Source organism: Amborella trichopoda, chromosome 6 (assembly GCF_054954075.1).
Source record: "Amborella trichopoda isolate Santa Cruz 75 chromosome 6, AtrichopodaSantaCruz75HAP2 v2.0, whole genome shotgun sequence".
Lineage (NCBI taxonomy): Eukaryota > Viridiplantae > Streptophyta > Magnoliopsida > Amborellales > Amborellaceae > Amborella > Amborella trichopoda.
The window spans coordinates 51,045,082-51,071,312 of NC_142341.1; the positions used below are offsets into that span (position 1 = coordinate 51,045,082).

The window sequence follows — 26,231 nt, forward strand, 5'->3', positions numbered from 1 at the left end:
AAAAAAAAGAAAAAAATTATATAAGGTTGCAACCTTAAAATGTAGAATTAAAGATGCACCTCAAAAATCCATCGGAAAAGGTTGTTTTAATGTTGAAAAACCTCTATTTGATCATCTCGAAATCGAGATGTATGAAAATGAAAAAAAAAAAAAGAAGATTTTAAGTGTCAGAAATAGTGCATCTTGCAGCACATTATCTAGACCGCCCATTTTCAAGATTTTCATGTGTTTATAGATCTACTTGATTTTAACTATTTTTTAACTTCAGAATTTTATAATTAGATATGAAAATAGATTTTGAGATAATCTTAGTAATATTTTACAGCAAAATTATATGTTATGATAAAATTTGGAGTTGCGCCTTAATTGGATTGTTTAAGGTTGCAATCGTATAGAAACTACAAATCGAGGAGATCTATGAACACTTGAAAATCTTGAAAAACCGACGGTCTAGATAACATATTATATGGTACATTGTTTCGTAGGCTAGAACTCTATTTTTTGTCATTTCCATATGTCTTGAGGTCGAGATGATTAAATTGAAGGTTTTTCAGCATCCAAACAACCCCTTTTAGTGAATTTTTGAGGTGCGCTTTAATTTGATTGTTTAAGGCCTCGCTCTTATATAGACTTTTCCCTATTTGAAATACCATGCATGCTTTCTCGAATGATGATTCTTTGCGTGGTCTAACCAGCTTCTCAAGTGCACCAAAGGGAAGGGAGTTCCAAATCGACAAGAAAAGTCACTCTACTCTTTTTGAAACTTGGACTAAAAGGATTTACCTACTCTTTTGAAGACTTGGACTAAAACGGTTTGGTATGAAATTCATTCCGTTTTTCACACGAAAACGAGACAAGGAAATATGGGTTTAATCGCTCTTCACATTATTCAAATCCCTCTTTGCATTATTTAAATCTATCTTAATCGCTCTCTCACACCCAAAAACTCTTTTTCGAGTGGGACACCTTTTGACAACTATGGTCCTGCTGTATCATACTATACAATTAATCTGTCAACCAAAAAGATTTATTTGAGAAGATTTTGTATTCAAAATTTCGAGAACCACCTAAAAATCACTCGATGTTATGTTCAAACGAAAAAAGAAAAATTTGAATTTTGGTTTTTTTAATACTCTTCAAATTAGACTGTTTCTATTTAATATCGAGGCATTATTTTATTCCAGACCACAGGAAAGTGATATAGAAACTTTTTATATGGATTGAGAAGGCTAGGTCCCCAAAATTTGAGGTCTTAAAAAAATTCTTAGGTTGAAGTTTGCCCTCGGGAGTAAATAGGCGGCATGCTCCCTTGGAAGCCCCAAAGCTTTTGGTCCATATAATTTACAAAGGAGCAATGATTTCATGCAACCGTTGCATACTAATATGATGCAACAATCTTAAAAAACCATCTTATGGCCAGTTGTTTGATCCAAATTTTGAAATATACACTCTTTTAGCCCAATTAACATAGACCGTTCATTTTGGTGAGATGCTTAGATCTAGGCCTTAGAAAGATTTTTTTCATTCCAATTTTTTTGGATGGCTTTATTATCATTAGATGAACAATGTTAAAAAATAAAAAAATGATTTTGAGTTTATAGAGGCTAAGATCTTGAAAATCACAAAATGAATGGTCTAAATTCATTTTTGGAGAAGACTCATTTTGACCATATCTAGTGTTCAATTTGAACTTTTTTTTGTTTGGGGATTATTATTGAGATGAAGAGAGAGTGTACGCAAAATTTGGAGTCATACAAATATCCCAAACATGGTTTTCTAGAAGTGTCGTTGTATTATACTATGATACAACCATTGTATTGGATCATTGCTCTTTACAAAGAGGTTGATTATTAATTGTAGTTGTACACCATAATACATGTCGCATATATATATATATATATATATATATATATATATATATATATATATATATATATATATATATGCTAATATATGATGTTTCTTTTGATTAACGCGTAGTAGAGATGAGCTGCGACTTGAGTGTCTGATGGTATAGGATTTCTTCATCTACCTTATCAGCATTTGAGAATGGATGTGTAGTAGTATTATAAGGATCGAACCAGCGATCAAATGGGGAAGAAGTTTAGTCTATTTATTGGTTTGATCGTTAGTCGAATCGGTTGGATCAGATTTTAAAGAATAAACAAAAAAGAAGGAATTATAGTTTAAAATAAAATATATATTTAAAAAATCCCCCAACATTTTTTAATGGGACAAATAGGTCAAAAACTGGATAGTCTAATGAACTAAAACCAATGAAACATTGATTTTGGTTGGCTTTTAGCCAAATTGGACTTTTGCTTTGGACCACACCTGCTAAGGCATTGGCCCATGGGTTATCAGACAACCTGATCGGGTTTAATCTTGATAACTATAATGCCGAGACCTGAAGTAACAAATGCTAGCTTGACTCTCCCTTTCTAATACATAAAAAGTCAATGTTAGTGCTTCTCTAACTGTTTCATAATAGGTTGTTTTAGTGTCCAAATATTATGAAGTTGATGATCTCGACTTCGATAATTGTAGATATAAAAAATAATAGGTTAAAAATAACACATCTTATAATGCATTATCAGGATTGCTTGTTCTTTAATGTTCATGAATTTCCTATCAGCATTGCTTGTTCTTAAATGTTCATGAATTTCCTTTCATCATTGATTGTTCTTAAATGTTCCTGAATTTCCTAAATCTGACTAGTTTTGGAACTTCAAAATTCATAATCAGAGACATATATAGATTTTCAGATTATGATAAGGGAGCACAAATAGTATCATAAAGTTGTGCCCTTGTGCTAACTGCACCCTTTGAAAAGGAGTCAATGAGGCTAGGTTGTCTGCCCAGCCTGATCTTAGGCCACTAAATTTGGCCCGAGGACCAAGCCTAGGCCTGAAATCCAAACCAGTGTCTAGGCAGATGGGGATCTTGGCCTAATATTGCCCAGCTTTTTCTTTGTTTTTATGAATTTAAAAACAAATGATATCTACTAGCCCGGCCCAGCTTGCCTGACCCATTAACGAGGTTGGGTTGGACCACTTAGCCCAAAAGTCGAACCATCTATGAGCTATGGTCTCTTTACCCAGGCCTCCACCCTAACGCCAATTAAAAAATACGTAATATCTACTAGCCCAGGCCAGCTTGCCTGACCCGTTAACAAGGTTGGGTTCGACCACTTAGCCCAAGAGTAGAACCAAGTATGAGTTGTGGTCCCTTTACCCAGGCCTCCGCCCTAAAGTCCCAGGCTCAAGGCACCCTTGGCCCAACCAGGCCTGGCTAGTTGCTGCCGAAAAAATGTTCGGCCAACAAAAAATACAAGGAAATTTACTTTTAGAAAGGTAAAAAGAAAATAATATGACCAATTACCTTTGGTTCAAGGTCACAATATCTTTGTGAAATCAATCAGTTAGGAATATGGCACTAACTGATTCTTCAAATTTTTTGAAACGAATTCACTATTTTATATTTTTTTTAGAAATTTCATTATTTTATATTATTCTAAAAATTTTACATCTAATAGCTAAAGACGGTTGGAACCTTGTTGTTTCAGGGTCTTCTGATATACGATCCTTTGAAGAAAAATAGGCCACAAAATGCTACGTTTGCTCCTTGATCCAACCACTAAAAACTACTTGTTACAAATAAAACAATAACTTTGTACCGTTAGCTTCCAATATTACAACATGGAAGACATCATAAGATTTGGCTATGCAAAACATAACCATGAAAATATATCCTACTTGTTGAAGTGGCCATTGGAAACCATGGCTGCAAATTCTTTGGTGTTGTTATCAGAACTTCCCCCCTCGTTCATAGCTTCCCTGGCCAAATCTCTCCACTTATGTGCATTCTTCCTCAACTGATCTCCCCTCTCCCCTTCCATGAACTCCTTTATGCACCTTTCAAGTTCTCCTCTGCGAAGGACTTCATTTTCGTCAACCTCGACTCGCACCCCTACCTCCCAGACGTCAGAAATGAATTTCGAGTTCGTTTGCTGGTCACTCCACAGGGGAGCTGCGATCATGGGAACCCCTTGGCTTAGCCCCTCCAGTTTCGAGTTCCAACCGCAGTGAGTCACGAAACAACCAACAGCTTGATGTGCTAGGACATCAAGCTGGGAGCACCATGGCACCACGAGCCCTTGCTTGGAGGTGGCCTCTGCAAATCCTTCGGGAAGGGAATTCCCGCCCTTTTGGTGTTCGAGGGGGGGCCTCACCACCCATAGGAAAGGCCATTTGCTCAAGCGCAAGGCGCTAGCAATCTCCTCCATTTGCTCGGCGGACAAAGCAGCCATGCTCCCAAAGGAAACATACACTACTGATCTGGTTGGCCTTTGATCTAGCCAATTCAGACAGTCTGCAAGCTTCCCCTACTTATCTCTTGTCCATGTGGCTCTTGGATTTTCACCACTTAGATAGGCGGAAGGGAGTGCCGGGCCGATCATCTTCGGAGACCAAGGCTCTCCCATCTCTTTGCTCACTCCTCCTTCTAAGCTATCAAATGAGTTCTTGAGCACGTAATCTGCCTTCTCTATGTTTTTGCACTGGCCCAACAACAAGTTGAGGTAGAAATGGTCACCTGCGATCCGGCCAATGAACGAGGGTAGGTCTCGTAAGCCCAGCGGTGGCAAACCTGGAAGCCAAAAACATTCATCGGGCCCTGTTCGCACGACGAGATAGCCCCTAAGGTAGCGACAGTATATGGAGCTTACCGCACAAGACTGTGTTAGGAAGGCGACTCCAAGGATGCCATGGGCATGGGCGGGCGACGTTGAAGGCCCACGTATGGAACGAATCATAGATGAGGCAGACGAGTCGGGAACCCTGTGCATTGAGTCGAGCTATGAGGTCATCCAATGTCTGTGACCCGACATGGTGGAGTTCGGCCTCATAAGTCTCTGCATCGAAATCCGATGGCAAGCCACCATCATGTCCATCGGAGATGAATTCGAGGTTAATGGAGGTGAGGGCCGAGGGGTCGGTTTTGTTGACATCATTGCAGCATCGAATCGGGACCGCGAGGGTGACCCTCAGGCCGTTGGCGGTGAGGCGATGGGCAAATTGGAGGAGTGGGTTTATGTGGCCTTGAGCTGGATAGGGAAGAAGCAGGACATGGGCACTCTTAGTCTTCTCTTTCTCCATTCCCCTAGGGTTTGTGCTGCACCTTTGAGCTTGGTGTAGGAGGGAGGAGGGTGAAAGCAATCCTATGGAGCATGGTTGATCGTCTGTTGTGTTGCCAAATGATGTATCTTAACCATTTTAAAGGCATGGCAGTCCATGTCGAGGTTTTAGAAAAGCCAAAAGATTTCATACTCTTGCGGGGGTACTCACCTAGTAATATGGTATAGATCTCAAATTTTGGAGATAAATAACTATATAGGGAAAATATCCCTGTATACATTGTTTTTATTTTCATTTTTCAATAGATCCAATGATTTAAAACATATCTTGTGGCATAGAGACCTCATGTATTATATTTTTAACCTCTCGACCAACTTTATCGTATATTTCTTTAGCCTAAACAAAAATAAAAAAGACATCAATTTTTCTATTTCTTTTTAAACCTCATTCTCTCTGTTCTCTCCAAACCTCTCTCCTCTCTTTTTTTAAAGATATTTTTCTAATATAAAAAAGAAAAGGAGAGATATTAAGGGATAAACACCGGAAGATAGAGTTTTTAAACCCCTTCAGGCTGTGTTTCTCCCCAAATCTCTCTCTCTCTTAAAAAAAAAACGATTTTTTTTCCAATATTTGAAACAAAATTAGAGAGATCCAATATTTGAAACAAAATTAGAGAGATTTGGGGAGAAACACATGAAGAGAGAAGGGGTTTAGAAAGAAATAGAAAAAAAAAAATTTTGAACTTTTGTTTGGGCTAAAAAGAGAGGTAAATGTGGTCCAGGGATAGAAGATATACTACATGGGATCTCAATGCTGTAAGATATGTTTTGGAGCCTTGGGTCTGCTGATAAATGAAATATAAAAGATGGTGTATGGAGATGTTTTCCCTAATATATATTTTAGAAAGGAAAATTTACACATGTGTCCTTTATATTATGCGTTATTACAATTTTACTTCAAATTTTCACTTATTATATTCAAAATTTTGGATATTACATGTATACCCGTTCTTAGGAGCCCTGAGAGTTTTTTCCAAAATTGCCCTACTTTGGGATCTTCAAGATTCGAAATAAAAAATGAATTCGAAACTTCAAGGTTCGAAATTTTCTTATTTTTGGATCCTAAATAAATAAATAAATATTGGACTATTAAAGTCCAACAATTCCATATTTTCTGATCTAAAGTATTGGAAATAAAAAACATTTCGGACTTCAAAATTGTAGATTTTTTGCTTTGTGATTTATGGATTTTGAAAATCCGAAATTTAAAAATTTTTGGATTTGAAGATCCAAAAAATTCAGTCATGCACAATTCATGCAAAAATAAATTTCAGATTTTGAAAACTCCGAAGAAGGCAATTTGATTTTTTTTAAACTATTGACAAAATGTTGTAATAACTTGTATAAGTGGGTAGAGTAGTAATAAAGGATAATTTTTGGTGAAATTGTAATAACTCTTAAAATATAATAGATACACGTGTAATTTTCCCTTTAAAACATCTCTCCGTTTTGTCCATTGTATCTGTTGTTTTTTATTCCGATTGTGTCAAACTGGAAACGTCGTTGTTATGGACACGTTTCTCCACTTCTGTGCATTCTCCCTCAACTGAGAGCCCCTCTCCCCTTCCATGGCCACCTTTCCAGTTCTTCTCTGCGAAACACTTCATTTTGGTCGACCCCAACTCGCAACCCCATCTCCCAGACGTCAGAAACAAATTTTGAGTTCGTCGGTTGGTCACTCCTCAGAGGAGCTGTGATCATGGAGACTCCTAGCCCCTCCAATGTCGAGTTCCACCTACAGTGAGTCGCGAAACAACCAATGGCTCGATGTGCTAGGACATCAAGCTGGGGGCACAACGGCACCACGAGCCCTTGCTCGGGTTTGGCCTCTACAAATCCCTCTAGGAGGGAATTCCCGCCCTTTAGGTGTGCGAGGGGGGGCCTCACCACCCATAGGACAGGCCGCTTGCTCGAGCCCAAGGCGTTAGCAATCTCCTCCATTTGCTCGGTGGGCAAAACAGCCATGCTCCCGAAGGAAACATACACTACTGATCTGGTTGCTCTTTGATCCAGCAAATTGAGACAGTCTGCAAGCTTCCCCTGCTTATCTCTTTGTCCCTGTGGCTCTTAGATAGGCGGAAGGGAGTGCCGGGCCTATCATCTTCGGAGACCAACACTCTGCCATCTCTTTGCTCACTTCTCCTTCAAAGCTATCAAATGAGTTCTTGAGCACATAATCTGCCTTCTCTATGCTTTTGAACTGGCCCAACAACAACTTGAGGTAGAAAGGATTACCGACGACCTTGCTAATAAACGATGGCAAGTTTTGTAAGCCCAGTGGTGGCAATCCCCGAAGCAAAAACATGCATCGGGTCCTGTTCGCATGTCGAGATCGCCCCTAAGGTAGCGACAGTATATGGAGCTTACTGCACAAGACTGTGTTAGGAAGGTGACTCCTAGGATACCATGGGCATGGGCTACATTCAAGGTCCACGTATGGAACGAGTCATAGATGAGGTAGACGGGTCGGGAACTCTGTGCATTGAGTCGAGCTATGAGGTCATCCAATGTGGCGTTGAGCTAGATAGGGAAGAAGCAGGACATGGGCACTCTTAGCCTCTCCTCCTCCATTCCCTAGGGTTTGTTTTGCTCGTTTGAGCTTGGTGCAGGACAGAGAAGGATGCAAGAAAAATTTGGATTGTCCTCCTATGAAGCCTTGTTGACCTGCCAAATGATGCATCTTAACCACTTTAAAGGGTCGTGGCAGTAAAGCCACAAGATTTCCTACTCCTACAGGGGTATACTATCCTTCTACTCCCTCATGCAAAACTTATATTACTAATAACGTGTAGATCCCAAATTTTGGGTATATGATCTCTAGAGCCACGCAACAAACCATAAAAAAAAAGGAAACAAAAATTAACTCTAGATCCCAAATTTTGGGTATATGATCTCTAGAGCCACGCAACAAACCGTATGAAAAAGGAAACAAAAATTAACTCTAGATCCCAAATTTTGGGTATATGATCTCTAGAGCCATGCAACTAACTTTAAAGAAACAGAAAAATTAACTCTCATTGTCCCTAAAAAAAAGTGGCATCCCAATATTTTTCTAGAACCATCTAATTTTTATAAGGAATGGTCTAGATGTTCAATAATTCAAATATTATTCAAAAATAATAATCTAGTTATAACTAGATGGATCCATAATTTGAAGTAATAATAATAAAAAAAGCCTCCCTAGTAAATGTTTTGCCCGAAGGTGTAAATGTATAGCACAGTATATGTACTCACAGTATATCCGGAAAGAAATAGGGTACGCTTAGTATAAGGCCCAAGCTTCACGACAAAGAAGTAAAGATGCACCTCAAAACCCTAGCAGGAAATACAGTTTTGGCACCAGAAACACATTGCATGGATTGAAAATTTAATTTTACCCGTTATCACAAATATGATGTATTTGGGAGAATTGATAATAGACGGCCTAGGCAACATACTATAAGCTACAATAATTTTTTTTTTTTTTTTTCTCTAAGATCCATGACTATCGAGGTTGCGATGACTTTTCTTATATTTTTCCGGAGGTGGAATATAAATTTTTGACAATTTTTTAAACTGCCACTTGAAGAAGCCATTACAAAGCCCCAGACCTACGCACACCTTTACCTTTTTAAAAAAGGAAAATGGTTCGATAGGGTTGCAACCCTATTAAAATAACTCAATAAAAAATTGCAAGTCAAACATTGGAAAACCTTTACATCAATCATCTGGACTGGGACATTATGATTGTGAAAAAAAATAGGATTCAAGCTCTAAAAATAGTGTATATTGTAATAAATTATTTAGACAGTCTATTTTACTTTAAAAATAAGTGTTCACAAATCCACAAGATCTATACCTATATTTGAGTTTCAAATTTTATTGTTTGTGTTGAAAATTGATTTTTGAACCATCATAGAGATTTTTGTCAGCAAAAGTAGTTTCCGAGGATTTGAGGTGAGGCGTTGTTTTGTTTTCATAAAGCCTAGGTCTTATCGAAACCTCATTCTTTGAAAAAATTGACGTTAGAATCTTAACAACTCCCACCCTTTGACATGTACAGACAATGCGTGTGGATGTAGAAAACGGTCCTTACAATAACACTAACGGATGTTGTTTTCATTATAATAACAATTATGTAACGGCAATGCCCTTTATATGGGGTTTCAATTTCACTTCATAAACAAAATTAAAGAAAGGGAAAGGAAAAAAAAAAGAGAAATTATCACAAATATATCTTAATTTTTGTCTAATTTAAAAAAAAACCTTCAACTTTCATAAACATTGTCCACACCCTTTTTCTTCATTTTCGATATTTTTTTTTACTAAAATAACCTTCACACGGTAGTAGCATTACTTGGTCAAATACTTGACAAGTGAGCATTACTTGATCGAATGATATGATCTTCCAAAAAATATAACCTTCATGTCCCCACCGTCATAGAAAATACGTCATTAGATTTCATCTAAAAAGAACCACCTAAGTGCAAACCAATTTTCACTCCGTTGTCACCCATTATTGTTACCTACAAGGTCAATTACGGCAAAGAAATTTCGGATGGAAACAATAATAAAATATTGTTGAGAAGTTTCAGAATACTTATATATAATGAGGAGGTTGCATTCTAGAGGGACATTAGATTGCGATACAAATGCCACAATATAATACAAATCTAAAACTTATTTATGCAATATTTTAATCAAAAAAATTACAACCACTCAAGTACTATAACAAAACAACATAATATTTCTTGTAAAATGTTCACATCGCAAATCCAAGGAAATATAATTAAAAGCCTGACGATTTTGATGACATACCTATAAAATAGTGTTGGAGTGTATATTTGATGCTCGCGGATTGGGTAATAGCTCTTAGAGACCTCGTTCAGAGATTGAGAAATAAACGAGAGAATAGAAAATAGATGAGAGAGAAGGTGAATAGGGAATATATATATATATGGAAAAAGTTTATATAGATTGCAACCTTAAAAAGTAGTATCACATATGCACCTCAAAATTCTATCGAAAATGTTGTTTTAATGATGAAAAAACCCTATAATATATATATATATATATATATATATATATATATATATATATATATATATATATATATATATATATATATATATATATATATATATATATATATATATATATATATATATATATATATATATATATATATATATATATATATATATATAATGTGAAAAAAAGTAAAGGAAGAGAGATGTAGAGTTAGAGAGAGCGGGATGGGAAGATATAGGGTTTTATGATAAAAAAACGTGAAAAAGGCAGGAGAAGTTCATAAATAATTATGGTTATTTTTACGGTACATTTTACTACCATAATATATGTGTGAAAGTATTACGGTAATTCGAGTACCATAACAAACGTTCGAAACCTTACGGTATTCGAAGTGTCATATAAAATGCGCTAAACATTACGGTATTTAAAGTACCATAATGGTGCTTCACGGTGATACGACTATCATGAAGATTATTTTGGTAAAAAAATCTCGAAAATGAGTAAAAAAAGGTGTGGACGAGGTTTATAAAAGTTGAGAGTTTTTTCTAATTAAGCAAAAATTAAAGTATATTTGTGATAATTTCCCAAAAAAAAAAAAAAACAATGATTTTCAAATTGCAAATTGCTCGGTGAGTCGGCCAACTCACCTATTGAAGTTTGTCCCCCTTTCAAAATCTATTTTAAAGATAGATTTTGGATCAAAAAGTTCAAGATTGGTTAATCTGAACTACAAAGTTCAAGATTGTACTTTTCACATTTTTATTTTCCATCATCTTTTTTGACGCATAGTAAAGAACCTTTTTTTGACGTTCATATCTAATATGGATGTCTGATGCATGCGGAGACTCACCTGTTTTCGTGAGTTGGCGGACTCACCAAAACCAAAACCGTGTCCCTATCAAATTAATAAAAACGGTTGAAATTGTTTGATGGGTCTTCACCTTTTCAGTTGTTTCTCTTGCTGGCTTTTCATATGGAAAGAGAGTTGTTTTAGGCCCAAAAATAAGAGGAAAAATTTTATATAGAGCCGATACCCTAAACAATCAAATTTGAGCCTGCATCAAAACTTTCACTAGAAGATGTTGTTTTGATGATCAAATATCTTCAAATTGATCATCTTGACATCAAAATGCATAGACATGAGAAAAAAATGGATTTTAAATTTTGGAAATAATGTATTTCGTAACGTATTTTTGGACCATCAATATTCAAGTATTCTTAGAACTGTCGATCCACACTTTTTTTTCAATCTTTAAGCTTTATAAATAAATATGAAAATCTATTTTAAAGCTATCACAAAGATTTCCAGTATTGAAACCATATTTCTCGATACTATTTGAAGGTAGGCTCTAATTTGATTGTTTAGAGCCTAGGCTAAATACAAACCGCACTCAAAATAAAAATGACTCCCTAACTTGGAATAACCGTCCTTGTGTTACATTAACAAAATGTTATATATTTAAAATATCTCTCCGTTACTTTCTCATTTGTGTCCATTGTTTCCTTTGTTTTTTTTTTTATGGACGTTTTTTAAAAGCTTAGTGCATATCACCCATAACTTGGAGACAAATTGTGTGTGGAATACGTGACCTGCTTCTTGTAAATTATTTACAAGTCAATGGTCCAAGGTAATGAGGAGGCTGTTGATTACTTTTTCCCCCACAAATCTCTGGTAGGAGCAAAACTGTACACTTACTCCCTCTCTCTTCTTTTCACTACAGAAAATTTATCACAAAAATACTCCTCATGTTTGAACTATTTAACATTTTACCGTAGTAGGCGCATTTCCATAATTTTAAAAACCATTTTGACGTGTCATTTGATGGGCTATTTAAAATTTAGGTCATTTGAAGAAAAAAAAATTAATGGTAAGATTTTAATGAGCAATGATCAAATGCAACGGTTATACTATAGTATAATGCAATGACACTTCTAGAAAACCATGTTTGTGGTATTTATATGACCCCAAATTTTACATACACACTCTCTTCATCTCAATAATCAATCCCCAAAAACACAAAAGTTCAATTTGAACCCTAGATATGTTCAAAATGAGTCCCCTCCACAAACGAATCTAGACTATTCATTTTGTGAATTTTAAAATCTTAGCCTTTATAAACTCAAAATCATTTTTTTATTTTTTAACATTGTTCATCTAATAATAATATAGCCATCCAAAAAAATTGAAAATGAAAAAATCCTTCTAAAGCCTAGATCTAAGCATCTTACCAAAATGAACGGCCTATGTTAATTGGGCTAAAAAAATACTTTTTAAATTGTGTTTTCATTTTTTTATCTTTTTTACGATTGTTCATTAGAAGAATGAAAAGAGTTTATATTTCAAAATTTGAATCAACATGTGGGTGGAGGCAAGAGGGGAGCGGTCTGCCTTGTTAAAATCGTTTAGAGTTCTAATCGTGGTCACGATGGTGGCCCAGATGCCATTGCTAGCAAGGCGATAGGCAAATTGGAGCAATGGGATTATGTGGCCTTGTACTGGATAGGGAAGAAGTAGAACATGAACACTCTTGGGGTCTCTTCCTCCATTCTCTGTGCGTGTTTTGCTGGTTTGGTGGAGGCGCAGGAGAGAGAATGAATGACCAAGTTATGGACCACCTAACCCACCTGATCTCACTCATAAAGACAAATAATGTGACTGTCATGGATTACCCTTGGAATTACATTGGTGCTGGTTACTGTGAGATCCAAGAAAATTGGTCCAAGTTTTTGCTTTCTGATTTTGTCCGTGTTTCTCCCTCAAGGTTTAAAAATTAAGCGCCTTGGAACAAAACCGTCGGACTTGATAATTTTAAACTCATTTATTAAACTTTAATTGATGAAATATATAAAAATTTAAAGTATTAAATAAATATTTGAAAATAACATTAAAATAATGAAATAATAACTTTTTATGTAAACTCTGTAGCTTTAAGAAATAGTGGGAAACAACATGAATGCAAAATTTATAACATACGTGTATAATTATTTTTTAAATCAAATATGTTATTTTATTCTAAAAATTTGACAATTTTATCAAAGTAGAGCATAATTTTTACTACCAAATTATAAATTTTAATTTATTTTGGCTTTTAAGTAAAACTCTTAATTACAAAAGTATAATAGATATAATGACCTATCTTAATATTATGGAATAAAATTTTGGAAAAATTGCATAAAACTCTCAAAAATAGAGTTTTTAAGCAATCAACCTCCAACTTAACTTTTTCTAACAACTTTTTCCTCAAAACCATGTTTTCTAGCAAATACTCCTCAACTCAAAAAAAAAAAAAAAAAAATGAGGCTAAAATACCCCTCATTTGGAAAAAAAAAGGAGGCCAAAATATAGTCGCCGGCATTTGGAAAAGGCGTTCCGGCACTAAGTCACTGATTTGGAACAGTTCGGCACTTCACCATGGCGGTCTAGCGTTTGGAAGAGGTCGTTTCGGCATTTTACAAGTGTAGTCCGGCATTTGTTTCTAGATTTATGAGCGGTTCGGCATTTGTGAGCTATGGTCCAGCAAAATTGTGACTAGCATAGGCGGCCCGGTAGTATACAGTTCTGATCCGCCAGAATGCATGAGTCTAACATAATATTACTGCGGTTGGGAGCTTTTCCATTTATTAGGATATGAAAATGATTTGTTATGTATAGGAAAGGAATTTTTGTAAAAAAAAAAAAAAGTACTTTTTTTGTAAGGAGATATTTGATATAAAATTTTATTTTTGAGAAAAAATATGCTAAAACAAATTAAGGTGCGTAAAGTGCATAGAAGTCTACTTTTGACGATTTAAAATACGATGAGTTTTTAAGGGCATCTTTAATTTTATATTTTACGGTTGCAACCTTATATACACTTTTTCCAAAATTAAAAGGCTTTCCAACATCACAATAATTGATGCACGGCCGCTCACGGGTATTTGAAAGAGACGAGGATCCTAGGGGCTTTTGTGTGTGCTGCTGTATGCAATCAATGGTACCAAATCCCATCGTGTTACTCATTTGAAGATTGTTGAATAGATAATAAATTTATGTACTATTCAACGTGGCCTTTGTCGTTTTCTATTTAGTACTTTTCCCAAGCTTTTTTTGTTGTTCCTTGTCGCATTCAATCTGGGTGCAGTTTGCATGCGGATGCATCAATAGGTGTAGAGATATGGTGCACTTTCAAATCTTATCATGATATATAATTTTAATGTAAAATATTTTTAGGATTATATCAAAATCTATTTTTATATGTAATCATGGAAATTTCAATTTTAAAAATGGTTAAAATCTAGTAAATCTATAAACATATAAAAATCTTGAAAATGGACGGTGTAGATAATATGTTGTAAAATGTGTTATTTTTTAGACCTAAAATCTTTTTATTTTTCATAGTCATACATCTCGATGTCGAGACGATCAATCAAAAGGGTGGTTCAACATTAAAACTACCTTTTTCAATGGATTTTTGAGGGGCATGTGTAGTTCTACATTACAAGGTAGCATCCTTATATAAACGTTTTCCTTCAATGTGATATTATATAGCAATTACTAAAACGTGCAGTTGGCATACGGATGCATCCTTAGCTGTAGAGGTAAAGTGCATCTTCAAAGTTTATCATGGTATATAATTTTGAGGTAAAATGTTTTTAGGATTATCTCAAAATCTATTTTTATATCTAATTATAAAATTTTAAATTTAAAAAATGGTTAAAATCAAGTAGATCTATAAACATATAAAAATCTTGAAAATGGACGGTGCAAATAATATGTTGTAAAATGCACTATTTCTGATACTTAAAATCTTTTTATTTTCATGGTCATACATCTTGACATCGATGTCGAGATGATCAATCAAAGGGTTTTTCAACATTAAAACTACCTTTTCCGATGGATTTTTGAGGTGCATCCGTAGTTCTACATTATAAGGTTGCATCCTTATATAAACTTTTTCCATTACTAAAAGATCTCGAATTGAGAGAGAAAGAGAGAGGGTGGGTAAAAGATAGAGGTGGCAACAGACCCTACCAGCCCCAGGATCCGACAGGTGGACGCAACTTCAGATCCGAGTTTGGTTTTAAGTCGTGGTCTAGTCGAACCCGATCTGTATCTTTAAACGGTCAGAGATAAAATACTTTACTTTAAGTCGTATTCGTTTGGAAGTATTAAGGATAGTATGCAATAAAAACTCGTAGTCATATTTAACTATTAAACAATAAATTAGATATCTTACAATCTAATAGTGGGTGATTGTGACCTTGTTGTCATTATTATATTTATATGATGGTAAATAAAAGAAAGAAAAAAGCACATAATCAGAAGGTGGGAATCCACCGGACCGGACCTGAGACCCAATGGGTATTGTTATGATTCAATTTTTGGACCTGAAAGGTCGGGTCTGATCCAAAACCTAGGCTTGAATACTATTTAGGTCCGGTCCAGGTCCATCCTGCATGGAAGAAGACATCTTGGCCACAAACTCTTTAATGTTATTATCTGAACTGCCCCCATCGGCGACAGCCTCCCGAGCCAAATCTCTCCACCTCTCTGCATTCCTCCTCAACTCTGCGCCCCTCTCACCTTCCATCACCTCCCTTATGCACCTCTCTAGTTCTCCTCTACGAACCACTTCTGTCTCGTCTGCCTCGGCACGCACGCCCAACTTCCAGACGTCGGAAACGAGCTTTGAGTTTGTTGGCTGGTCACTCCACTGCGGAATCGCGATCATGGGCACCCCTTGGGTTAGCCCCTCGAGTGTCGAGTTCCATCCGCAATGGGTTACGAAACATCCGACAGCTCTATGCACAAGGACATCGAGCTGTGGGCACCAGGGCACCACCAGCCCTTGCTCGGATGTGGCCTCTATAAATCCCTGTGGTAATGCATTTCCACCCTTTTGGTTTGCAAATGGCAGCCTCACCACCCATAAGAACGGCCACTTGCACCAGCGCAAGGCACCGGCGACCTCCTCCATTTGCTCGGGGGAAAGAGCTGCCAAGCTCCCGAATGAGACATACACCACGGACCCGGCAGACCTGTCATCTAGCCAATGGAGACAATCGGTGGGCTTCCCTTGTTCATCACTTGTCTTTGATGCTCTTGGATTTCTGCTGCCTATGTAGACTGATGGAAGCGCCGGCCCGATCAACTTCGGAGACCAGGGCTCTGCCATCTCCCTCCTTACTTCTGCCTCTAAGCTGTCAAATGAGTTCACAAGCACATAATCTGCTTGGTCTATGTTCTTGAACTGGCCCGACAACAACTCAAGGTGGTAAGGATCGCCTTCAGTTTGGGTGATGAACGACGGTAGATCTCGCAAGCCCAACAGCGGCAAACCTGGGATCGCTACACATCCATCGGGCTCTTTCGGCAAGACTGGAAACCCACGAATGTAGCGAATGTATATGGTGCACACTGCACAAGGCTGCGTGAGGAAGGTAACCCCGAGGATACCATGGTGATGGGCAACATCTAAGGCCCAAGGAAGAAACGAGTTGTAGATGAGGCAGACGGGTCTCGCACCCTCTAAAGTCAGCCGATCTATGAGGTCGCCCACTGCCCGTGAGCCGACACGGCTGAAATTGGAATCTTGAGCCTTGAGACTGAGATCTAGCGGAAACCCATTGTCGTGGCCATCGGAGAAGAATTCAAGATTGACAGAGGCAAGGGCAGAGGGGTCTGCCTTACGAAAATCGCCTCGGCTTCGAATCGGGGCCACGATAGTAGCCCGGAAGCCGTGGCTAGCAAGGCGATCAGCAAATTGGAGCAATGGGTTTATGTGGCCTAATAATGGATAGGGAAGAAGCAGAACATGAGCACTCTTGGCCGTCTCCTCCTCCATTCTATATCCTTACCTTACTGGTTTAGCGGACGTGCAGGAGAGAGATGGGGGACCAATTTATGGACCACGAAATCAACCCCACCTCACTCAAAAAGACAAGTAATGTGGCGTCATGGATTGAACGCTATTTCTTGGCTGGTTGCTGTGAAATAGAAGCATATTGGACCAAGTTTTGCTGTCTTATTTCACAGGGGACTATTATAGTTTGATTGGTGCCGGCCCAACCCTCTTTTCCTTCTTATTTTTCTATTGAAAAGTATTTTTTTCATTTATTTTTGGCCCGGCCCAACCTTAACAGAGCATGCTTGGGCCAGCGCCATGGGGACAAGGGCTGGGCAAGGGCAAGGGCCTGGCCTGGGCTGGCCCAGGCCTATCCCGTTGCCACCCTTAAACAAAAATAATTATATAATAATAAACTAGATAAACATGATCGGACCTAGTTCTTGTCGTGAGGGCGGAACGAAAACCCATTCCTAAAAGGGCAAGATCTTTCTTTTCTTATTTTTGTGCTTGGCTTGAGAGATTAGTTTGGGATATGGGTGAGTCAAGATTGGGTAGGTTAGGGGTTTAATATTCACCTATTTTTATAAAGTAATGAATTACATAAATGCACCACTCTGAATTTCTTTTAGAAATTAAAAGAACATTATTTTTAGATATTTAAATTGATTTTTGGAAAACAATTGAGACAAAACATACCAATTCAGTTGATTCTTCGATCCGACACGGATATAGGTGAGGATAATCCGGGTCACCTATACGTTTTTTTTAACCTTGTTCCAAATACATAAGAAGGTCACATCACAAGCTCTTTTCTAACTCTCCTCTTTTATATATATATATATATATATATATATATAGGGCAATGATTTCATGCAATTGTTGTATAGTAATATAATGCAACAACCTTAAAAAACCATCTTATGGTCATTTGTTTGATCCGAATTTTTGAAATATACACTCTTTTTATTCTATTGAACAATCACAAAAAAATAAAAAATTGAAAACACAACCTAGAAAGTATTTTTTTAGGCCAATTAACATATGTCGTTCATTTTGCTGAGATGCTTAGATCTAGGCTTTAGAAGGATTTTTTTCATTTTCAATATTTTTGGATGGCTTTATTATCATTAGATGAACAATGTTAAAAATGAAAAAAATGATTATGAGTTTATAAAGTCTAAGATCTTGAAATTTAAAAAATGAACGGTCTTGATTCGTTTTTGGATGGGAGGGGAATGATTATTGAGATGAAGATAGTGTGTGTGTAAAATTTGGGGTCATACAAATACCACAAACATGGTTTTCTAGAAGTGTCGTTTTATTATACTATGATACAACCGTTGCATTGGATCGTTGTTTATATATATATATATATATATATAGAGAGAGAGAGAGAGAGGTGCACCTTCAAATTTTATTATAATATAATTTTGATGTAAAATGTTCTTGAGATTATCTCAAAATCTATTTTTTATCTAATTATAAAATTTTAAATTTTAAAAATAGTTAAAATCAAATAAATTTATAAACATATGAAAATCTTGAAAATAGACTGTGTAGATAATATGTTGTAAAATGCACTATTTTTTAAACTCAACATATTTTTAATGTTCAAAGCCATACATCTGGATGTGGAGCTTACATTAAAATAACCATTCCCGATAGATTTTTGAAGTGCATCCGTTGTCTACATTATAAAGTTGCACCCCTATATAAACTTTTTCCATATACATATCCCATGATGGATCCATCCTACTTGCTATTCAAGTGAGAAGAAGACAACTTGGCCACGAACTGTTTAATGTTCTTATCCGAACTGCCCCCTTCTGCCACAGCCTCCCAAGCAAAATCTCTCCACCTGCGTGCATTCCTCCTCAGCTCCGCGCCCCTCTCACCTTCCATCACCTCCCTTATGCACCTCTCCACTTCTCCTCTCCGAACCACTTCCTTCTCGTCCACCTCGACGCGCACGCCCATCTTCCAGACGTCGGAGACTAACTTTGAGTTCGTCGGCTGGTCACTCCACTGCGGAATCGCGACCATGGGAACCCCTTGGGTTAGCCCCTCCAGTGTCGAGTTCCATCCACAATGGGTCACGAAACATCCAACAGCTCTATGCGCAAGGACATCGAGCTGTGGGCACCAGGGCACCACCAGCCCTTGCTCCGATGTGGCCTCTATGAATCCCTCTGGTAGTGAATTTCCACCTTTTTCGTTTGCAGACGGAGGCCTCACCACCCACAGGAATGGCCACTTGCACCAGCGCAAGGCGCCGGAGACCTCCTCCATTTGCTCGGCGGAAAGAACCGCCATGCTCCCAAATGAGACATACACCACAGACCCGACAGGCTTCCCGTCTAGCCATTGGAGACAATCAGTGAGCATCCCTTGTTCACCACTTATCTTTGTTGCTCTTGGATTTTTACTGCCTAAGTAGACCAAGGGGAGAGCCGGCCCGATCATCATCAGAGACCAGGATTCTGCTATCTCCTTCCTCACTTCTGCCTCCAAACTGTCAAATGAGTTCACGAGCACATAATCTGCCTGGTCTATGTTCTTGAACTGGCCCGACAACATTTCAAGGAAGAAACCATAGCTTTCAGGTTGGGCGATGAACGACGGTATATCTCGTAAGCCCAACAGTGGCATCCCCGGGATCGCGACATACCCATTGGGCTCTTTCGGTGTGACAGGAAGGTCGCGAAGGTAGCGATCGTATATGGAGCACACTGCACAAGACTGAGTGAGGAAGGAGACCCCAAGGATACCATGGTCATGGGCAACATCTAAGGCCCAAGTAAGAAACGAGTCGTAGACGAGACAAACGGGTCGCTCACCCTCTACAGTCAACCTATCTATGAGGTCGCCCACTGCCCGAGAGCCAGTACGCCTGAGATTAGGTTCATAAGTCTCGAAAGTGAAATCCGGTGGCAAACCATCATCGTGGCCATCGGAGAAGAACTCGAGGTGGGTGGTGGCAAGGGCAGAGGGGTCCGCCTTGTGAAAATCGCTTCGGTTTCGGATCGGGGCCACGATGGTGGCACAGAGGCAGTTGCTAGCAAGGCGATCAGCAAATTGGAGCAATGGGTTTATGTGGCCTTGCGATGGATAGGGAAGAAGCAGAACATGAGCACTCTTGGCCTTCCCCACCTCCATTCTCTATCCTTGTTTAGCTGGTTTGGTGGAGGTGCAGGAAAGAGGATGAGGGACCAATTTATGGACACCCTTAGTGCACGCATCTCCCTCACTCATAAAGACAAATAATGTGGCGTCATGGATTACAATATCTGGAACAACATTATTACTTTACTTTTTGCTCGTTGCTGTGACATTGAAGCAAATTCGTCCAAGTTTTATTGTCTAATTCTCTTTCTATTTTATTGGGGACCATTATAATTTGGATGGTGCTCCGCACCAAATCTTTCTCTCTCTTCATGGCAATTTGTGGCATGTTTTTCCACATAATTACCTTAAAAAGGAAAAAATCTCTATGGGATGTAAAAAAAAATCTCTATGGGGATGTGCATTTGAGCATGATTCATGTTCTTTGAGAAGCGAACTATATTATTGATCACCAAAATATATAACAATTTAGTGCCCTGATTTCTTAAATTAGTTTATGTTGTTGATATTCCCTTTTCTAGGGGCTTCATGTCTTTTTATAATATCTTTTAATTAAAAAATTATATTTAAATATAATTTTATAGTAAGGTACACCTCAAAAATCCAATAGACAAGAGTGTTCTTAAATTGAAACAACTTGAAATTGATCATCCTAACCTCTAAAAAAATAAATAAATAAATTTCAAATCTTATGAGTAGTACATATTATAACAAGTTATATAGACAATCTATCTTAAAAAATTTCAAAGTGTTTATCAATCAACTTGATCCACACTTTTTTTAAAATTTAAAATTTCATAATTAGAGTACATGGATTTTGAAGACATCACGAGGTTTTTGATACCAGAACTACAACTTCCAGCAAACTTTAGAGATGCACCTTATTTGTACAGTATAAAGTGGGCACCTTAAACATACTTTACCCATTAATTAATTAATAATATGTGCTGGGGTTGTTCACCCTGCTAATTTTTCCCTCAAAGAAAATAGGGCTGGTGGACAGGGTAGCCCAGTTGTCTTGGTCCTAAACAAGTACGGCCTGGGCCACAAACTGTGGCCCAACACTGTTGCCAGCCCAGTTTGGTCTGTCCTGGCCCTCTTTTTTCCTAGTGTTTTATTTGATTTTTTTTCATTTACTTTTGGCCAAGCCCAGCCTTAAAAACATAGGGCCGGGGCCACAAATTGTGGCCCTTGGGCCGGGTTAGCTCTAGTGCCGGCCCAACCCTCTTTTTCTTCTATTTTTCTACGATTTTTTATCATTTATTTTTGGCTCGGCCCAGTCTTAATAGGGCCAAGGCTAGGCATGGGCTGGCGCTATAGGGACAAGGGCTGGGCCAGGGCCAAGACTAGCCCCTGGCCTTCGCCTACCCCATTGCCACCCTTATGTATAAATAATTATATGATAGTATACTAGATGAACAAAATGATGGAAGATTGCTCCTTAAAATAGTGGCAGATAACTTCTTAAAATGGAGAAGAGAACATATTTGTTGTTTTACTTATTTTAAGCTCATGTCTTTTTTTGCTCTTTTATTTTTGCCAAAATACCTCATTTTTAGAAGTTCAAGTTTGTAACTAGTTCTAGCATGAACCAATAAGTGTTTTGTAACTTCTAGTTCGAAACTCATTAGCGGTTCTTTGTCTGACTAATTGGTTCCGAGTTTCAAATTCTGAACCAACAACTATATGAATAGGGCCGATTTGGATCTTAAACTTCCACATATGCAATTCGAGAAAAATATAAAAATAAGCATCCTGGTGTGGAACTTGAAGAACTGAGGGTACTTAAGAACAAAAAAAATAATTATCCATAAAATATGTGAAATTAAAGGCACTTTTTAAATATTAAAAAATAAGAGATATTAGCATAAATTAATAATAATAATAATAATAATAAAGAGAGAGAGTAAATAACCATCCTTGAGGGGCTTCAAGAAAAGGGCAAGAGAAATAAGTATCCGATAGAATCAGTGTTTTAAAAAACGCCGAGTCGAACCGGACTTGCCCGGTTCAACTCGAAAATCGTAAAAAGTAGATCGCATCGGTTAAAAAATCAGAAATCGTCCGGTTCTAGAGAGAACCGGACTATTATGTACAGTGAATCGGCGATTCACTGTACGGAATCAACGAGTCCGAACAATGAATCGGCGAATCCCGTACGGATTTTATTTTTTTTTATTTTTTTTATTTATTTTTTTTTTATTTTTTTTTTTTTTTGGTAATCCATGATAGATTTTTTTGTAATACTTGATCGATTTTTTTGTAATCCATGATCGAATTGTTTTTGTTTTTTTGTAATCCATGATCGAATTTTTTGTTTTTTTGTAACCCATGATAGAATTTTTTGTAATCCATGATCGAATTTTTTGTAATCCATGATCGAAATGTTTGTTTTTTTTTCTTGTAATCCATGATCGAATTTTTTGTTTTTTTTTGTTTTTTTTGTAACCCATGATAAAAATTTTTGTAATCCATGATCAAATGTTTTGTAATACATGATCGAAATGTTTGTTTTTTTTTTGTAATCCATGATCGAAATGTTTGTATTTTTTTTGTAATCCATGATTGAATTTTTTGTTTTTTGCTTTTTTTGTAACCCATGATAGAGCTTTTTGTAATACATGATTGAATTTTTTGTAATCCATGATCGAATTGTTTTTTTCTTTTTTTGTAATCCACGATTGAATTTTTTGTTTTTTTTTGTAATCCATGATCAAATTTTATGTAATCCATGATCGAATTTTATGTAATCCATGATTGAATTTTATGTATACCATGATCGAGTTTTTTGTAATCCATGATTGAATTTTTTGAAAATTTGTGATTTTTTTTTTTTTAATCCATGATCAAATTTTTTTTTGTAATCCATGATAGAATTTTTGGAAAATTTGTGATTTTTTTTTTTTTAATCCATGATCGAATTTTTTTTTGTAATCCATGATAGAATTTTTTGAAAATTTGTGATTTTTTTTTTTAATCCATGATCGATTTTTTTGAAAATTTGTTTTTTTTTTTTAAATCCATATTATTCAAAGAGAAAATGAGAGAGATGATGATTCTGAGGCCACCCTATCCCAGCCATATTATTCACATATCGAATCCCAACAGCAACAGTGTAGGGATGAGCACGACAGTGCAGGTGAGCATGAAGGATAGACAATCTTCGGGGATTTTAGATTGGGAACACAACAAAACACTAACACTCAAGGATTTGGGAACAGTCAGACGCCTGCTAATATCGATGATTCGTTTTTAGATCGAATCAATGAATTGTTAAACGAATTCAATCAATGGCACCAGCGTGACCAAGAAGAACAATAACGTTGTCTATCATTTTATTTTTAGATCATATGTTACTAATTTTATGTTTTATTGTAGTCCATGTATGTTGATATACTTATTCCATGATAATTATATGTTTTATCCTTTTGTGTGATGTAAATTAAATGCTGAATGGCGGTTCATGCCGGGAAAGAACATATCAATATTCGCATATTCATTCAAAAACATGAAAATTCTTAATGGAGTACCCTCATTTCTTATTGAATTCCTAAAAAACAATATTTATAATGAATTTTAATAATTTTTTCGAATTTTTTTTAAGCTTTATTATGACCGATTCACCAGATTCCCGATCCGGATCGCCGATTCGTCGATCCTGATCGGTTTTTTAGAAGCCCAATCCGGGTCACCGATCCGTTTTTTAAACCATTGGATAGAATAGTAGATAAACGGATTCAAAACAAATGAACATAATAATTTTTAGATTTAGTTAAGATTAAGCATTTAATGACATTAGCGGGAATCTTTTTCTTATTATTATTACTATTATTAATCCCAAAATGGATCCATCCCACTTGCTATTCAAGTGAGAAGACGACAACTTTGGCCACAAACTCTTTAATGTTATTATCCGAACTGCCCCCTTCGGCCACGGCCTCTAAAGCCAAATCTCTCCACCTCTGTGCATTCCTCCTCAGCTCAGCGCCCCTCTCACCCTCCATCACCTCCCTTATGCACCTCTTCAGTTCTCCTCTCCGAACCACTTCCTGCTCGTCGGCCTCAGCGCGCACGCCCATCTTCCAAACATCGGAGATGAACTTCGAGTTCGTCGGCTGGTCGCTCCGCAGTGGAATCGCAACCATGGGTACCCCTTGAGTTAGCCCCTCCAGTGTCGAGTTCCATCCGCAATGGGTCACAAAACATCCGACGGCTCTGTGTGCAAGGACATCGAGCTGTGGGCACCAGGGCACCACGAGCCCTTGCTCGGATGTGGCGTCTATGAATCCCTCGGGCAGTGAATTTCCACCTTTTTGGTGTGCAGATGGGGGCCTCACCACCCACAGGAACGGCCACTTGATCGAATGCAAGGTGCCGGCTATCTCCTCCATTTTCTCTGCGGAAAGAACCGCCACGCTTCCGAATGAGACATACACCACAGATCCAACAGGCCTCTTGTCTAGCCAATGGAGACAATCAATGAGCTTCCCTTGTTCATCACTTGTCTTTGTTACTCTTGGAGTTCTACTACCTAAGTAGACCGAGGGGAGCGACGGCCCGATCATCTTCAAAGACCATGGTTCTGCCATCTCCTTCCTCAATTCTGCCTCCAAACTGTCAAACGAGTTCACAAGCACATAATCTGCTCGGTCTATGTTCTTGAACTGGCCCGGCAACATTTCAAGAACGAAACCATAGCCTTCAGGTTGGGCGATGAACGACGGTAGATCTCGTAAGCCCAACAGTGGCATCCCTGGGATCGCGACACGCCCATTAAGCTCTTTCGGCATGACAGGAAGGCCACGGCGGTAGCGATTGTATATGGAGCACACTGCACAAGACTGAGTGAGGAAGGATACCCCGAGCATACCATGGTCATGGGCAACATCTAAGGCCCAGGGAAGAAACGAGTCATAGATGAGGGAGACGGGTCGCTCACCCTCTAAGGTCAGCCGATCAATGAACTCGCCCACTGCCCGTGAGCCAACACTCCTAAGATTGGAATAGTAGGCCTCGCGATCGTGATCTGGCGGCAAGCCACTGTCGTGGCCATCGGAAAAGAACTCGAGGTTGGTGGAGGCGACGGCAGAGGGGTCTGCCTTGCAAAATTCGTCTTTGCATCGGGTCGGAGCCACGATTGTAGCCCGGAGGCCGTTGCTAGCAAGGCGACCAGCAAATTGGAGCAATGGGTTTATGTGGCCTTGTGTTGGATAGGTAAGAAGTAGAACATGAACACTCTTGTCCTTCTCCATACTCTATACTTATTTGGTTGTGGTGCACGAGAGAAGATGAGGGACCAATTTATGGACCACATAGTCCACCCCATCTTAGCTCATAATAAAATGCTAATCATGTTGCTTGTGCTCCACTCCAAATCTCTTGTCCTTCTCCTTCATTTTTGACTGGCTGTTGCTTGTGCTCCACTCCAAATCTCTTGTCCTTCTCCTTCATTTTTGACTGGCTGTTGCTTGTGCTCCACTCCAAATCTCTTGTCCTTCTCCTTCATTTTTTTGACGGGTTGTTGTTGTTGTTGTGAAATAGAAGCAAATTGGTCCAAGTTTTGTTGTCTTATTTGACTGGAAACTATTACAATTTGGTTGGTGCTCCACTCCAAATCTCTCTCTCCAATGCATTTTTAGACTTTCTTGTTAGGGCTTTATACCTACGGAAAACTTTCGTTTGTTTTTATTATCATTGGATGTTATTTTTTCTAAAAATTACAAGGATCCCACCCCCAAGATTTTTTTATTTTTTTTATTTTTTTTTTTATTATTTTTTAAGTTGCCTTCATATCTCGCAATGATAATACTAGAGAGGTAGTAAACCTCACACTCTCAATAAAGGCATAGTGGTTAAATTAAAAAAGGAGACATACTCTTGAGTAAGTATAGTATAAGTTTACTCCATCTGTAAAAAGACCTACTTAGGAGGATTTTTTTAAAGAAAATTTGTTTCATGCAGTCTGGACTACATTTCTTCATATGCAGTCCAGAAAGTGTCAAGCATCCTAATGCGGTTCAAAAAGTATAAAACATCCATCTTAAAGATAGATACAAATAGGTGCACCATCTAAAAAC

General features: G+C 37.7%; 4 protein-coding genes across 4 annotated transcripts; all 4 read right to left on the reverse strand.

The window, feature by feature from the left end:
- Positions 1 to 3,751: 3,751 nt before the first annotated feature.
- Positions 3,752 to 4,309, reverse strand: LOC18448710 (UDP-glycosyltransferase 74E2). The gene has a single exon (XM_006858771.3). It carries the CDS (start codon positions 4,307 to 4,309, stop codon positions 3,752 to 3,754), a length of 558 nt encoding a protein of 185 aa, XP_006858833.3.
- A 2,427-nt stretch (positions 4,310 to 6,736) lies between these two features.
- Positions 6,737 to 12,867, reverse strand: LOC18448709 (UDP-glycosyltransferase 74E2). The gene is given in 5 exon segments (XM_088870910.1): positions 6,737 to 7,261; positions 7,263 to 7,532; positions 7,616 to 7,714; positions 12,594 to 12,768; positions 12,830 to 12,867. Coding segments are annotated over 5 exon segments (1,107 nt in total).
- Positions 12,868 to 15,473: 2,606 nt separating this feature from the next.
- On the reverse strand, positions 15,474 to 20,220 carry LOC18448708 (uncharacterized). Its single transcript, XM_011630425.3, has 2 exons — positions 18,812 to 20,220; positions 15,474 to 17,029 (listed from the first exon to the last, which is right to left on the reverse strand). Exons 1-2 carry the CDS (start codon positions 20,185 to 20,187, stop codon positions 15,598 to 15,600), a joined length of 2,808 nt encoding a protein of 935 aa, XP_011628727.2. The 5' UTR covers positions 20,188 to 20,220; the 3' UTR covers positions 15,474 to 15,597.
- A 3,729-nt stretch (positions 20,221 to 23,949) lies between these two features.
- On the reverse strand, positions 23,950 to 25,466 carry LOC18448706 (UDP-glycosyltransferase 74E1). Its single transcript, XM_006858767.4, has one exon. The coding sequence runs from the start codon at positions 25,404 to 25,406 to the stop codon at positions 24,015 to 24,017; it is 1,392 nt and encodes a 463-aa protein (XP_006858829.2). The 5' UTR covers positions 25,407 to 25,466; the 3' UTR covers positions 23,950 to 24,014.
- Between the last annotated feature and the right edge of the window lie 765 nt (positions 25,467 to 26,231).